Here is a 15609-nt window from a genome sequence, read left to right as displayed (position 1 = left end):
GCTGAAAATTGGCCTGTCACATCCCTTAACCTGGACTGCATGAAGCACTAACAACTGATCATTTAAGAGATGAAGAAGCCCTGTGCTCCACCCAAATCTAGTGTTAATAACAGCATGTTTGATAATAATATTACAATTATTACCTGTGTGCCTTAACAGACAAAGACGGAGCTGGTTACTGTCATTTTTTCAGTGACTGATATAACAAAAACTGAAATACTTTTTTTTTGGATTTATTTTTCATCTCTCCCACCGTGCACGACTGCATTCTAAAGGAAGACACGGCACTGTCCACCACACCTCTCTGCTCCGAATAAGTGTAACTCAGCCTTTAACCGCAGCCAGACTTCAACACGACCCACCAGCTTTTAGAATGTGAGGTTTAGCTTGGAGCAATCCCAATAAGACATCAATCCACGAGAAGACTGTAAATGATAATTGTATTGTTTGTTCTCGGTGCAGACTCAAAGCGTCTGGATAATGCCATTTGACAAGAAGGACAGCTCTTTACCACAGGTGTTCAGTACCAACGAGTGGAATTGTGGACACATGCGCAGTAATGGGCGAATAACTGAGCAAGATGCTGACAGTCATAGGTTGATGAAAAGTAACACAATACACCGGCAGTGCAGCGTTTCACTGCTTATCAGAAGTTCCGAGCAATATTACTGAGGCTAATCGTTTAGAAAATAATGCTAACAAGCGGCAGCAGCAAGCCTTAGCCTCACAAACCGCAAGCTAGGAGCTAGCAGCTAACATGCAAAACTCGCAGCTAGTGCTAAAGGGCTGCGTGAAAGTGCAGTTTGAAGGAGCTTCTGCACAAATTATTCAGTGAGCGAGCGTCACTTGAAAGTCTCAAGCACCGTTACGTGGCCTGACAGAGGTTAGCTAAAGACAGCTCGAATACTTAGCTACTACTTAGCTTCTCTTGCATCACCTGCTTTAGAGTCAATGACTTTAGCTAGTTAGCACAGGCTACCAACTTGGCTAAAGCTGCTAACGTCCAGAATCTCACCTTTTGGTCAATATCCCCAACCACGTAGAATTTGACATCTTTGAAAAGCTCATCGGAAACCTTGATCTCTTCTTCAGACATGACTGGCCATGAAGGTCACGGCACTGTATGATTCAAAAACAGCCAGAAGCTCAAAGTGGAAAGTGTCTGCGCTGCAGCAGCTGATTACAGAACACCGGACACACACTAGCGCCAAATCGCTTAGCGCGCCTTGGACTGCAGCATTATGTGCTTGCTGAGGGGGGTCTGTCGCAAATCAACACTAATGTATTCAGTCGCTTTGTTTTTCATAACTCTCTAAACATTGCATCGCTAAATGTAGTTTATCGTAAATATTACTGGGGTAAAAGAACCCATATAACAGAATAACGGCGACGGGAATTTACAAATATGTTTTCAAATAGACACATAACCCCCTGTGACGTAAAGGTTATTGTTTTGATCTAAACGTGTAACCAGATTATCTCAAACAGACTGAGCTGGGTTCATTTGACTTTAGGACAAATGCGATAGAATGCTTCGAAAAACGACAAACACACACAAAAAAAGCCTGACCGTGGAAACCAGCGGTGGTGTATTCATCTAAGAGAACCAAATAAAAGCATTCATTTCATCCTATATTTAACACTGCCAACAGAATAATCTGTCATATCAAAAATATTGATACAAATATTATTAAATTAAACACTGTTAGTGGAATCTGGGGGGATTAGCACATGGAAGACCAAGAACCAGTTGGGCGATGGCACTGTCAAATCCGAGAAATCTTTTAGGAAAGAACAACTCAACCTAAAAACAGAAAATTCTGCAAGCTTCAATGCAGACGTCCTGTTTCAGTAAGCAACATTAGTAAAATCAGAATATGTGACAGCTCCTTAAATATATGGCAGCCACATAAAAGTTTAATTTTTGTATTGGATATTTATTTATTTATGTTTTTGTTTTTTGCAGACTGTATCAAACATATCCATGATCCTATCTGTTATGGTGTTAGGCACTGTAAGATGTTGTAGTCCAGTATACCCACCTCCACACACCCCAAGTCTTGCTCTTTGTGTCTTTTGAATTGTAGTTCAGCTAGACTGGTGGTATGGGCATGTGTGCGGAATCAGTCTACACGCACATATAATGATATACCATTGCAGAGATGCTGTGTTTGGAAAAGATGACATGTTCTGCAGGAAACTTTGACAAAAAAAATCTTTATGTTGGTTTGTCGAGTGTTTTGGCTCCTTGTTGGTATTGCAGTGCTGACAGCGTTTTTTTCCGAGTGGTGACACAGTTTAGAGCATCCACAGTCCAAGTATTAAATGGTCTGTCTTGACAAACAGTCCATATGTTTGAGCTTCATGCCAGAAAGGCTGAGTCAATTGCTGGCACAAAGCTCGCCACCTTGGAGGAGGTGGTCGGTGACAGAATGCTGGTAAGACTACTAGCAATCAAGGCTGACTCCCACCCCTCCGTAACACACTGGACAACTGGAATCCTTGAACCTTGCTGTCAGAGGGAATGTTACAGAAGGTCGTTTCTTCCTGCTGCAGACTCTTTCATTTATCCACGTACAATCCACCTTCACTCCCACACCTCACTGTACTCTGTCACTTTTGTACACCATGGCATGTATTTGCGTCCTTTTATATTTATATTTTAATTTTCTTGCCTTTTTTCAGTTTTTATTAGATAAGTACAGCGAAGACTTGACAGGAAAGTGGAGGAGAGGAAGACATGCGGCAAAGGGCCGTGGCCGGCTGCTCTCAGTCATACGGCATATGGTCACCTGCTCATCCCACTGAGCTAAACCGGTGTGTTAATATTATATATTACAATATCTCATTACCCAGTTGATCCATGTACCCATTAAAAAAGCGGAGTAATGAATGGTTAGTCAGGCACAGCTATGGGTATATGGTCAGCAATAGTACTGATGAGCATTAATGGATCAGACATTAAGTTTGCCCATTACTCTTCAAAATCGGTCGCGGGTACACGATATAAAAGAACAACGAAGCATAACACAAAACCATCACTTCCTGTTTGCACGCGCTGTTCTTTGTATGTAGTTTTGACTGTTTACATTGTTTCGCGTACTGATTTTGGAATATGGCTAATGGACGATGACTATGGCTGATGTTACAACAGTTGGGTTAACACATCCACTTTGTATTGTCTCTGTCCTGTCTTTGTTTATCGTACTGTTAGCATTGTATAGTTATCATTATAGTATTGTATAGTTAGTAATTAGTACCTTTTTATCCCTTAATTTTACTGAAATTTAGCATGTTATTTATTTGTAATTCCTAGTATATCTTTTATATACTTATAAATGCACCGTGGGGGGGTTTGGGGTGAAACAGCATTTCAGTACACTCTATACTGTGTATACTGCTGTATTGACAATAAAGCTCTTGAATCTTGAATCTTTCTTGTAATAATTGGGAACAACAAAGCCAGCTAGCAGTGGTTCTCTAAGGTAACACTACAAGAGTTTGATTCATTAAGGGACCAAGGGATGTGATGACCGCTGGAGTTAATGACTGCTTGACTGATTTCTGCTGCTAAACTGCAGAATGAAGAGTGCATCCATTTCCTAACACCAGAATGTATGGCCCTGTTTTGATGTAGAAGTGTCAGGCTTTTTTCTTTTTAAAAAATATAATTGTTATTGACATTTAGGAATCACTGTACAGTATCATGTGCATCAGCTTCAATAATTAGATATCCATCTACATGTGGTTTTTTTTCAACAACAAAAACATCCACACAAAAGCAGAAAAAAAGAAGAAAATAATAAGAAAAAAACATAAACACTTAGGGAGTGAGATTTAATTACCAGTAATATAAATAATATATTATCTAATGTTAACAAAGTCAGAATCTGACTCACATGAACGCCAGTTTTTGTGAGGGCTTTTTTGCCTGCCACCAATAAAATATTAAACAAATATTTATCGTTCTTTGTCCATCTTTCTGGCATGAGTCCAAAAAATAAAGTTTTACTTTCTAAATGTAAATAACGTCCAAATATCTCTTGTTGCATGTATTCCCTTCCAATACGTTTTAATAACATGACAGTCCCAGAAATATGATAATGATTTGCATTTGTGTTTCCACATTTTCTCCAGCAAACGGGAGGGTTACCTTCATAGTGAGATTTTTGGTGAGGTGTAATAAAATATTTTATCAGGCTTTTCCAACCAAATTCCCTCCAGCTCTGTGAGCGGCTACATTTCCATTGATATGTGCATATTGTTGTCCACTCTTCCTCCATTATATCTATTCCTCCCTCCATTTCCCATTTTGTTTTGATACATAGGGTCAAGTGTGATTTCATGTTTTATAACCCATTATACAAATAAAGATAGAGATCCTTTCAAATAAGTCCAACAGCTGTTTGCTTAATTCAGCCTTAGATTTTATCCTTTTGCTGACAAAATGCCTCATCTGTAGGTATCTATGAAAATCCTGTTCCTAATGAATATTTTTCTTTAATCTTTTCAAAACTAAGTAATCTACCTTCCTCCATTACCATACATAAAGTAATCCTTTATTTGTCCAATCTTTGAAGCTAGTATCCAGCGATCTAGAATCTAGTGTCAGCCTTAAAGTTTTGTAGCTTCTTCCAAAAGCGGCGGACCGACCATGACCAGTGATTCTCTGCCTTCACAGGTTTCAGACGAAAGAGCTCATCATCAGGGAGGCGTGCTGAAGGGGAGTTCTCAACTGCCGGCATGTAGATCATTTCTACTTAGTTAATTTATTCATTTATTAATTTTTATTACTATTTCTTATGTTATTTTATTTGTTTTTAGTCTTTTTTGTAATTAATAAATTAATTAATTCATTAATTTATTTATTTTTCATGCATTCTTCTTTACTGAGCTGCTTATGCCAATAGAGTGCGCTGTGGGTCACTTTTCTTTGCAAGGTTTCTCCACATCTTTGAGTAATGCTTCAGTGCATACTTCAGATCGGGGTGAGAGCCGAGTTAGTAGTTTTGACCTGGAAGTTGTTTTTTTCTTGGAGGAACAAATGTTGTATGGGTGAGCTGCTGCTGCGTTCTTCAGTAGGTGTCCAGTGATTGGGGTGAAGCAGGAGGGATCAGGGGGTTTGTGTTGTTGGAAAGCCTTTTTTCCACCACAGAACTCATATCCACATAGGGTGTTATCCTATGTTCTGTACTGGGCTTCTTTCATTCCTCTTTTCACTTGTATGACAAACTCTGTTTTTGCATTCCTTCTTTATTTTAATCTTTATACAAGATTACCATCGTGTATGATCAGTGCCTTAGATTTGCCCAGAATGTTAAGGGATTAAATCATTCAAATCAATCATTATTTTGCACAAATAAAGCAAGACGATGCTTCTGTTGCCTTTTAACATGAAACTCATGTCAGAGGTTCAGGTAATTTACAGCTTGGTAGTTCCATTCATGTTTTGAGGCCAAGGCTAGAAGAGTATCCATTCTCATCAGCAACAAGGTTTCAGATCGGTAGGTTGTTTTGTTATTGTTTCAGTGAGATTATATAACATACAGATAGTTTTAGTTAATGTATACGCTCCTAACATTGATGATCACAAGTTTTTCAAACACCTCTTTGATACTCAGGGACCTCAGTTGCTGGTTAGACCCTGTTTTGGACTGAGCCTCGTTAAAACTGACCTGTCTGAGTAAATCAGTCTTGCACATTCACTATTTCTTCTCTACATACGTTGTTAAAGATATATGGCAAAATCTTGATGTGACTGATGGACTGATAGTGAGTATTCCTTGTTCTCTAATGTGCATCACACCTTTTCTAATTTTAGGATGATATTTTTTCTTGGATAATTATTTAACTAGTTTTATGAGTGCCTGCGAATACTTTGCCATAGTAATATCAGATCACGCCCCCTTAATTCAACATTGCTGTCAGATGATACCTTTCTGGAATTTATGAACAACCAATTAACTTGTTCTTTTTTTTTTTTTTTTTTTAGAAACAAACATCTCCCCAAATGTTTACAGCTCTTTAGTTTGGGACTTTATGAAAGCCTACCTCTGAGGACAGATCATTTCATATACAGCTAACATGAAGAGGGAAAAGTTAAAAGAAATTTTGGCTGATAAAATAAAAGATTTGGATCATCAGTATGCACACATTAAGGATCTTGAGGTTTACAGGAAATGTACTGAACTTGAAACTAAATTTGAACTTCTTTCAACTCATATCGCTGAGAGGCAACTTTTAAAAAGTAGGAGCACATTTTTTGTACATGGGGAAAAATCCAGCAAACTTTTAGCTAACCAAATAAGGCATCTAAAGCCGTGCCAATGTATAACTGCTATTAACTCGGATGATGGGCTTGTTACTGACCATAAAAAAAATTAATGACATGTTCAGGGAATACTATCTGAAGATTTATACCTCTGAACCTCCTACTCGTACCTTTACTCCATTCAGATTTATCAGAGTCGTTCATACAGGGCACTTTGCCAACTTCCTGGTACCATGCATCTATAACTTGAATTTCTAAAAAGGGGAAGGATCCAGGAGAGTGTGCGTCATACAGGCCAAATTACTCCTGATCGCTGACTTCAAAATTTTAGCTAACATGCCGGCCTATAGGCTGGAAAGGGTCTTCCCAACAGCTTACTACAGTGGTCAATCTTGAACACAACTCTGGTCAGTCGAATTAATTCCATTAAAATGAACATTCTTTCTAAGTTTATATATATTGGTTTAGAGCAGGTATTATCTACTTTAAAGATCTCATTATACACAACAAACAAGCAACATTTGAGCTGATGTCTGCAGAATACGCTCTTCCCAAAACTAACATTTTTAGATACTTGCAACTCAGACATTTCTTGCAATCCCACCTCTCCAGCTTTCCAGAGCTCCAGATGCTAATTTACTGTTTGCAACTATCAGGCAAAGGTATCTTCTGCATTTACAATAAAATATGCAGTGCAACTTCAGCTCTCTCCGAGGGCCTCAAATCCACATGGAGAAAAGAGTTGGATCTCTCTATGTCAGATGATGTTTGGGATTGCGTCCTCACTCTGGCAAATTCCACTAGTCTCTGCTGCAGCTGCCTTGCTGACTGTCTGCGGATGCTGCTTCATTTCCCTACCTGAGAAAATTGTTCTAGAGCACGTGTCAAAGTCAAGGCCCGCGGGCCACATCCGGCCCGGCGTACATTTATATCCGGCCCGCGAGATCATTTTATACAGATGTACTATTATTGTTATGCATGGCCCGGCGATATGAGGCGCTAATAATATACAAACTACAGATCCCATAATGCAGCGCTGCAGCCTCCTTGCTGAACCTAGGCTAACGGAGAACATTCCCGTGTAATCAAGTCAAACATCTGTTATTGCGAAGCTCGCCGCTCACAATGGTGGAGAGAAAAGTTGATTCTGAAAGCAGAGCCTTTCAGCACCAGTGGGAGGCTGAATATATGTTTACAGACATGCTGGTAAAGCCGTGCGTCTTATTAGTGGAGCTAATGTGGCTGTAAGGAATTTAGTTTAAGACGGCGAGACAAAACGTCAGGATAAGCTGAAAAACCTAAACGCAGAAACTACAGGAAGTAGAATCTAACATTTCAGCAGACGTTTGTCATCAGAGCAAAACCACAAAGTGAAGCTGTTGTGAAAGCAAGTTTTATCGTAGCAGAGGAGCCAAATGAGCCCGGTACCACTCTGAAGAGCTGCAGGATGAAGCTGTGTGACGTCTTCCGTCCAGACAAAACGCAGATTTAGGCAAATGTGAGCCTGAGCAGAAATACGATTGCTGATCGGGTTTGTGAGACAGCCACCGATTTAAGAACACAGTTGTGTGAAAGAAGCAAAAACTTCACTCCATACTCTCTTGCTGTGGATGAAAGTAGACATGATGGACACTGCACAGCTGGCCAGCTTCATCCGTGGAGAGGAAATATTGAACATTAAATCGATGCACGGGACAACGACAGGAAAATACATTTTTTAAAACGTATGTCAAAGTGTAACGACGTGAAACTGTCCTGGGACAAACTTGTTGGACTTACAACAGATGGAGCGCCGGTGCTGTGCGGTGAAAAAAGTAGTCAGCAGGATGCGAGTAAAGATGCAGGAGAAATGTACCGGTGAGTTATCAGCATATCACCGCATCACACACCAGGAAAGGCTGTGTGGTCCTAAAAATGGAGCATGTAATGGTCACCGTGACACAGACCGTACATTTTATCTGAGCTAAAAGTTTAAGTCACCGTCAGTTTCAGTCTTTTATGTGGGAAATAGATTCAGAGTTTGCCCACATTCCTTCATGCAGAGCTCCGCTGGCTGAGTCGGGATAAAAGTTCTCAATAGAGTTTTTGAGCTCAGCAAGGAAACCTGTCAGTTCATGGACATGTATGATACGGTGAAGGCGTTTCAAGCTGTCACTAATGCACCAGTGCAGCCTGCCTCACTTCCCCTGTTGCCAAGTAATGTTGAACCAAGTCAGCGCACTTTGCTGAGCTGCACCTGTGCAGATTCAGATGCAGCTGCAGTGTAATGATGCACTCAGGGAAAGCACGACACTTGACCGCACAGTTTATTAGCTCCACTCCTGCAGCAACGCCCAGCTCCGTCTACATGCGGCTCCAACCTTGTGTTTGCTTTCATTTACTTTTTCTGGGGTTTTTGGCAGCATGTTCATAATTCTAACTTGCATAATTTTGACAGGATATTTAAAGTTGTTTTTTTTAAGTTTATTTGATCTGGAATTATATTCCTGTCTGTTTTTATTCATATTTATGTAAAAAAAAAAACAGTTTTAGTGTGTTCAATAAATGTTTATCTTGTTTGGCCCCCGACCTAAAGTGTGCCTTGAGTTTGACGCCCCTGGCATAGATCATCGTGATGTTGTTTATTTTGTTGCTCTTTGTTTCCTTCTGCTTGTTTTCTCTTTTTTCTTTCTCAACAGGTGTTTTTTCTAAAATAAATAAATAAATAAATAAAATAAAATAAAATAAAAAGAAGTGTTTAATAGAGTTTGGGAGGGAGGGAAGTTGCCACAAAGCTGGAAGGAGGCAGTGATAATATCGATACGTAAACCAGGGAAGGACAAAGCCTGGAAACTACAGACCAGCAGCTTTAACATCCAACGTCTGCAAAATAATGGAGAGAATGATGGTGAGAGCTCATTCCACCAGGGGGATGGCAACCTCATGGGCTCTTTTTAAAGGGGTGCCTGTGGCTGATATTTGTGCGGCAGCTAGTTGGGCATCATCGCACACTTTTGTGCGGTTTTATCGGTTGGACGTTACAGTCCCTTCGGTGGCTCATGCTGTCCTTTCTGCTGGGTCTACCACTCACTAAGGATGTGGTGGTCCGATTCCGGTTCGGTGGCTGCTCTGCGGGGCGTGTATATATGTCCCATACCTATGTGTTGTACCGAGTGAATCGACTGAAAGGGAACGAATAGTTATGTCTATAACTTCTGTTCCCCGAAGGAGAGGAACGAGGTACAACACAAGGTGGGCCCACTGAGCAGTTTGGCTCGGTGAAGAGCAGCTATCGAACTGATGACTGTGATGACAGCGGCTATATGTGCAGGCGGGGCCGTGCGCGTGTCATCACACGTCATCTGCCTTAAAGGCGTGAATAAAGGTTTTGTGGAGCAGGGAAATTATTTTACTGCTATTGTTAAATAATTGTCATTATTACCATTGCATTAATAATATAATCTGGAGTTTATATTGCATTCAGATGTTGAAACAGTGTGTGTCTTTCAGAAAGACTAAGTTGCAGGCTGACAGGAAGTTGCAGGTTTGCAGAGTGTGCCTTTTGCAGAACTGAAACCGAAAGCAGAGTCTAAGTGTAGGTTATTTTGAGGAGCATTTGAGGACGAGACACAGACAGTAGGTGAAGAGGTGACACAAAGAGCATGTGAGGTCAACACATACACACACATTAGTTAGATTGATTTAGAGGAGAGAACGGAAAGTACCAAGCCATGAAAATAGAAGATGATTTTCTAGGTGAAAAGTCATTCTGGTGTTGATCTGATCTATGTATAAAATGTACCGGTGACGCATGAAGGGGCGTCAGTAAACAAACCCTGATGCTATAAAATATCTGTTCATGCTCTGATTAAGTTGAAGACTACTTCCTGTCTGCGTACAGAGTTGTCTTCCCACACGTGTGTAGTCATTAAAATCATTGTTTGACCAAAGACCTACTGGACCAAGAGTGGTTTGTACTCTCCCTCCTCAATTTTGAATCTTAACAGTTTCTTCAGCCAGGACACGCGAGGGCGTGATATCCCGTACTTATGTATGCACCTCGTTCCTCTCCTTCAGGGAACAGAAGTTATAGACATAACTATTCGTTCTAACAATATACTTTTCATGTTAGTACAAAATACATAATTATCACGTTCTTACAATATTAATATTATATTGTACAAACGTGATATTATATTTTTCAAACGTGAAAGGTATATTGCACGAACACTTTTCACGTTCTGTGTTTGTGCGTGTGCAGTGTGAGAGGCTGCGTTGAGGGGCGACAGGATTTCAAACAGGTTTGATTATCATGTGACCATACGATTGATGATTGGGAGCTGGTCGTGAGGTGGTAACTGCTTTTCGTTACCCCATGTATACTACATGATGCACACACGATTAAGGCAAAGCTCGGGCCGATCCCCAAAACGGTTGCGCGACTGAAAAATCGTCTCAAAATGGGCCAAAAATCACACAGTGTATGGCCAGTTTTTGGAGGCTAGCTCCAAACAAACATCTGCAGCTTAGTAGTGTATACAGCACTAGTTCAATCAATAGATCAAGTTTTGTAGTGACTATGAAATATATTGTAATTATCTGTTTCCTGTTTATCCTAGACAGGGCAAAAAAGGACTCCAAATTAAAAAAAAGATAAAAATGAAAGACTGGTGCATTGTGCAGTTTAGCACTGGTGGTACAGAAATAGTCCCTAGATCATGGATAAATGGGGAGAAATTGTCATGGCCTCCATATCCTCCGTGAGACACATTCAGGATCCACGACGCAGTAAAGAGGAGAGTTCATCCTGGTGCAACATGGCTCACCTATGCACCAGTCCGACTTCTAATAAGCCATGGTGGGTATCATCTGGATTGGTGTTGTATAAATGTAACAATAACAAGTTTTTCGTGTCCTAATTTATGTCTGGCCATACATTGTGTTTGTACTTCCAGACACATTTCACGAAGCAGAACGCAGTCTTCAGAAATATCTAAGTGAACACTGTGATATGTCTGACCTTCAGTCCGAAGCTGAAACTCAGACCAGTCATAAGAGAAAGCACAAGTAAAACTGTTTTTATTTCACAAACACATCTTTGATTGCTAAGAATTTATGATCTTGTCTTTTATACATATCTGTGGTGCTTGCATACTGCAATATCACCACATAATATAGTCCAAAAAGTGGAAGCTTGTAAACTTTTTATAAATGCAAAGCCGTGTACACTTGTGCACTTCAAAAAATTCCGTGTATACTGTACCTTCTTGCACATCTGTTTCCTGTGTGTGTTGTTATAAATCAAACTGTAACTTTAGGAAAAAATATTCCAAAAGCACATTTGTAATTACTTATGACCGTTTTCAACTTTTTTTCTTTAGACCAAATCCCCTGTACACATAGTGACTCAGAGGATGAGCAGCCCACAAAAAAATGGTTTCCCCAGGCCCCTCGAGTGAAAGTACCAGGTAATAAAATACTGTCTAGTGTCTTTGTACATATCTGTGTGTGACACAAGGAAACGTTTGACAAGTTGTCTGTATTCTTAAATACTTAAAAAAATATTATCTTTTTCTGTCAGACCTGACGAGAGCTGTTAACGAACTCCGTGAGGAGGTCAGAGCCATCCGCAATACCGGCTGCAATGAATCGGTAGATGCTGGGGTACTGCCTCTGGATTTGCCTTTGCACAACATTGAGGAGCTAAACAATGCAGAGCCAGCTCTTCAATCACAAGAGGCAAATAAGGCAATGGTAAGTATATAAAGGTTATGTACACTTTGTAACTATAAAGTGTAATAGCTGTCAGATGTGATTTAAATACATAACAACGGCCTGTTGATTAAACACACAAGCACTTGCATACACATTTAAGACATGAGACACGCTAATTCCATCTCTTAAAATGTGTCTATAGGTGAGACGCTTTGCCTTGATTGGAGCCTGACGCAGCAGTTAGGGGCAAACTCTATGTCCGAGTTTGTCTTTGCACAAGCAGTGCAGAAATGGCTCCGATACGCCCCAGATCGTTTGGGTGGTGCAGGACGCACATCATGCAAAAAATTACAAACTTCTGTGAATCATATAAACGTAAATAGGAAACTGTCTTTTAATAAAGTATTTAGCAAACGAAACATGCCTATTGACCTTTTTTTGTTTAGTTTTTTCTCTGTTACATCACATGCAATGCTTTCTTATTTTAGGATAATAATATTGACATGATACATTGTGAGACATTTGGTTTTTTTTTATAAAGGGTGTCCAATTTAAGGAATAAGTACAATTATGTGTTTAGGTGGTTTAAGTATTGATGGAAACATGCAGTAGTTTAGTATTGGTTAAAATACCTATAAAGAGAGGTAGATTTCCAGTCATGATTTAACTGTTGTTTTAATAAAAAGCAACTGTGCGAAAGAGGTGGAAAATCAACACCATAGCTCAACAGTGTTTCAATATCAGAATCTGACATTGTTTCAATGTCAGCAGTATTAGAAAATATAACGTTGAATCAACGTCAGGTTTCAACATTGATTCCACATCAAAACCTGACGTTGTTTCAACGTTAAAAAAGGGTGCAAGAGTGACGTTAGGTCAACGTCGCACTTCAACGTTGATTCAATGACACAGCCTGATATTGACTCAACATTGTTTCAATGTTTCCTTGCTATCTGGGTATTGACCAGACCTAATTCTTTTGAAAACCTTACATCTTTCCACAGGTCTCCACTTCATCAGACATCACCTAGACTCAGAGCTGGATGAGGCCAGCACAGACAGCGGCCTAACCGACGAAGATGATGGATCCATGGTGTCAGGAAAGCCAGAAGCAGGGGAGCTGGAGAGGTACCTTTCATGTCCATTCACTGGAGGTGTGGATCTATTGCATGGCGTTCCTCACATCAAGAAGCTGTTGATCAAAGTCAATACAGCTCTTCATGCATCTGGAGCTTGTGAAGGACTTCTCAGTCATGCTGGACTCCTGTTCACTGTTGCTGAAGCTTAACCATCACCTCACTGAGTGAAGAAAGGGCACATTTTTGCTAAATATGCAGAAATAGATGCACACTTATACAATTTATGGTAAACTGAGCTGCCTTGTATGTACATATGATGAAGATGCCTCGTTCTGTTTTCTCTGAGGCTGCTGTGCCATTTGGAGCAAAGACGAATATAAAGTTTACAGCATATCTTGTCACTGGAAATTGTTTGCACTGTTTATATATTTATATTATTTACTGCAGGTATTGGTGAAAAAAGCTTTATGTTGTGAAAAACTGAAATCTGGAAATTAGAATCATTGTGCCTTATTTTGTTGATGTTTTTACATATATTCCTGTTGAAAATAGTAAAATTTGTATATTTATTTATTTTTGTTTGTCTGGTAACATTTATTGAAAAAATAAATCGGACATTTCAAACAGTTACTCGCTACTTGAGTAGTCTTTTCACCAAGTACTTTTTTACTCTTACTTGAGTAACTTTGTTGACGACTACTTTTCACTTTTACTTGAGTAATAATATTTTAAAGTAATGCTACTCTTACTTGAGTACAATTTTTGGATACTCGACCCACCTCTGACACTAGTGTGTAAGGTAATGCCATCCAGGCTAAGTACAAATAACCTGTTTTATCTGAATTGAGAAGCAGGAAAGTAGAGGTCATATCTAGGTCTTTAAGACATTCTTCCGATTTAACAACTTGGTGTGTATTATCTGGGTTCATGGATAGAAAAAGCCAGGGATCATCTGCATAGCAGTGAAAATATATGCTATGCTTTCAAATGATACTGACTAGAGCAGAAGTTCCCAAAGTGTGGGGCCCGCCACCTAGGGGGGCGCAGAGCCATTGCAGGGGGGGCGCGGTATGAAAAGAAAAGACAAAAAGAATGCTTGGACACTGCTAGCATAACGGACAGGTTTTTGGGGCGCCCACACAAACGCAAAGCAGGAGATGAAGCGTCGCTGAATATGTTTCCAAACCAACTTCATTCTAAGCCAAAGACTAGAAAATATAATGAAGCAAATCTTCCCTTTGGCTTCACCTGCACAGGTGCCGAGGTCGGTCTCCCTGCAGGGTTGGTTTTCCCTTCGTCGGGAGCAGCGCTGGGCTGTTCAAATCACGGACAAACAGGATCCCACATTCGTGATTTTTATTTCACAAACACTTGTTGTAATGACTAACTACTCCTGACATTTTGGAGATGTTTGCTCTTTATACAGTAAAGTTACAGCGGGATACAAATAACATCAGGCTGATCCTGCCACGATTTGTTCCCTCGGTTCAAATCCCGGACAAACAGGATCCTACAGCTGTTTATGTTTTTGAACCTATTTTGCAGAGGGAGTGAAAAATGTATTGACAGCAATGTTGAATATTATTACACAGGAAAAAACAACTACAGTAAAATAATGACACCGTGACGCCTCTGCCTTTGTAAATGGAGGGACAGTAACTGCGTGTAAAACCTGCAGACAGTCAGATTAACAGTATTTTGTCTCTATCTGCCATTCTGCAATTCATCTCATGTAAACAATAATGTGGCCACAGCGTGACGTGATAAAAGGCGCATACCTTTGATGTTGTGTTACAAACTCCACACGTAAAGGCAAAAAATAAGTTTTAAAAAATCTCAGTTTTCTGTGATTTGAAACACGTTTACGTGGACGAAAGGTCCAAACACACAGAAACAGCTGCGTTTTTAAAAAAACCTGTGTGGGTGTTAACGCAGTGTAAAAGAGTTAGTAGTTTATTTTCTTACTACCTGTAATTTATTGCTGTTTACTTGTATTTGCTTAATTGTTTACTAAATGTTTGAGGTGTGAAATAAACCGCAGTGGAGCAAAATATGGGCGTGTGCGGTTGGAGGATGTGTTGTTTTCGTCAAACAAAGGGGGCCCTAGCAAAAAACGTTTGGGAACCACTGGACTACAGGAAGAGTGTATAATGTAAACAGAATTGGTCCTTACGTGGAATTCTGTGGAACTCCATAATTAACCTTAGTGTGTGTATAGGACTCATTTACATGGACAATTTGGAGTCAATTACACGTTTTCCTCCAGCGAAAACATGAAAACCACTGCTGTCAAAAAAAACAAAAAAAACAAGGCTCGTCTCGCATCTGTGATGATTCCTGAGACTTTTAGGAAAATATTCTGTGGACTTGTGAACTGTGGATAAAAGTTTAACTTTTTGGAAGGTTTAACTCAATTCAGTTCAATTCTAACATAGTGCCAAATCCCAACAACAGTTGCCTCAAGGCGCTTTACATTCCAAGGTAAAGACTATAAAATAATACAAAGAAGATCCAGCCATGACATGACCTCCTATAAACAAGTGTTTTAGTGACAGTGGGATGGAA

General features: G+C 39.8%; 1 protein-coding gene across 2 annotated transcripts in view; it reads right to left on the bottom strand.

Annotated features, from left to right (window-relative positions):
- The window catches only part of paxip1 (PAX interacting (with transcription-activation domain) protein 1), a 32680-nt gene extending 31464 nt beyond the window's left edge, over window positions 1–1216 (bottom strand). For both annotated transcript variants that reach the window (XM_026149577.1, XM_026149576.1), the window contains exon 1: window positions 1016–1216. In XM_026149577.1, the coding sequence (XP_026005362.1) occupies window positions 1016–1096 (81 nt within the window). In that variant the 5' untranslated portion in view covers window positions 1097–1216. The remainder of the gene's footprint in view (window positions 1–1015) is intronic.
- Between the last annotated feature and the right edge of the window lie 14393 nt (window positions 1217–15609).

The sequence above is a fragment of the Astatotilapia calliptera genome, chromosome 18 (assembly GCF_900246225.1).
Source record: "Astatotilapia calliptera chromosome 18, fAstCal1.2, whole genome shotgun sequence".
Taxonomy (NCBI): Eukaryota; Metazoa; Chordata; class Actinopteri; order Cichliformes; family Cichlidae; genus Astatotilapia; species Astatotilapia calliptera.
The sequence above is the reverse complement of the archived record's forward strand: the minus strand, read 5'-3'. Positions and strand labels throughout refer to the sequence as shown.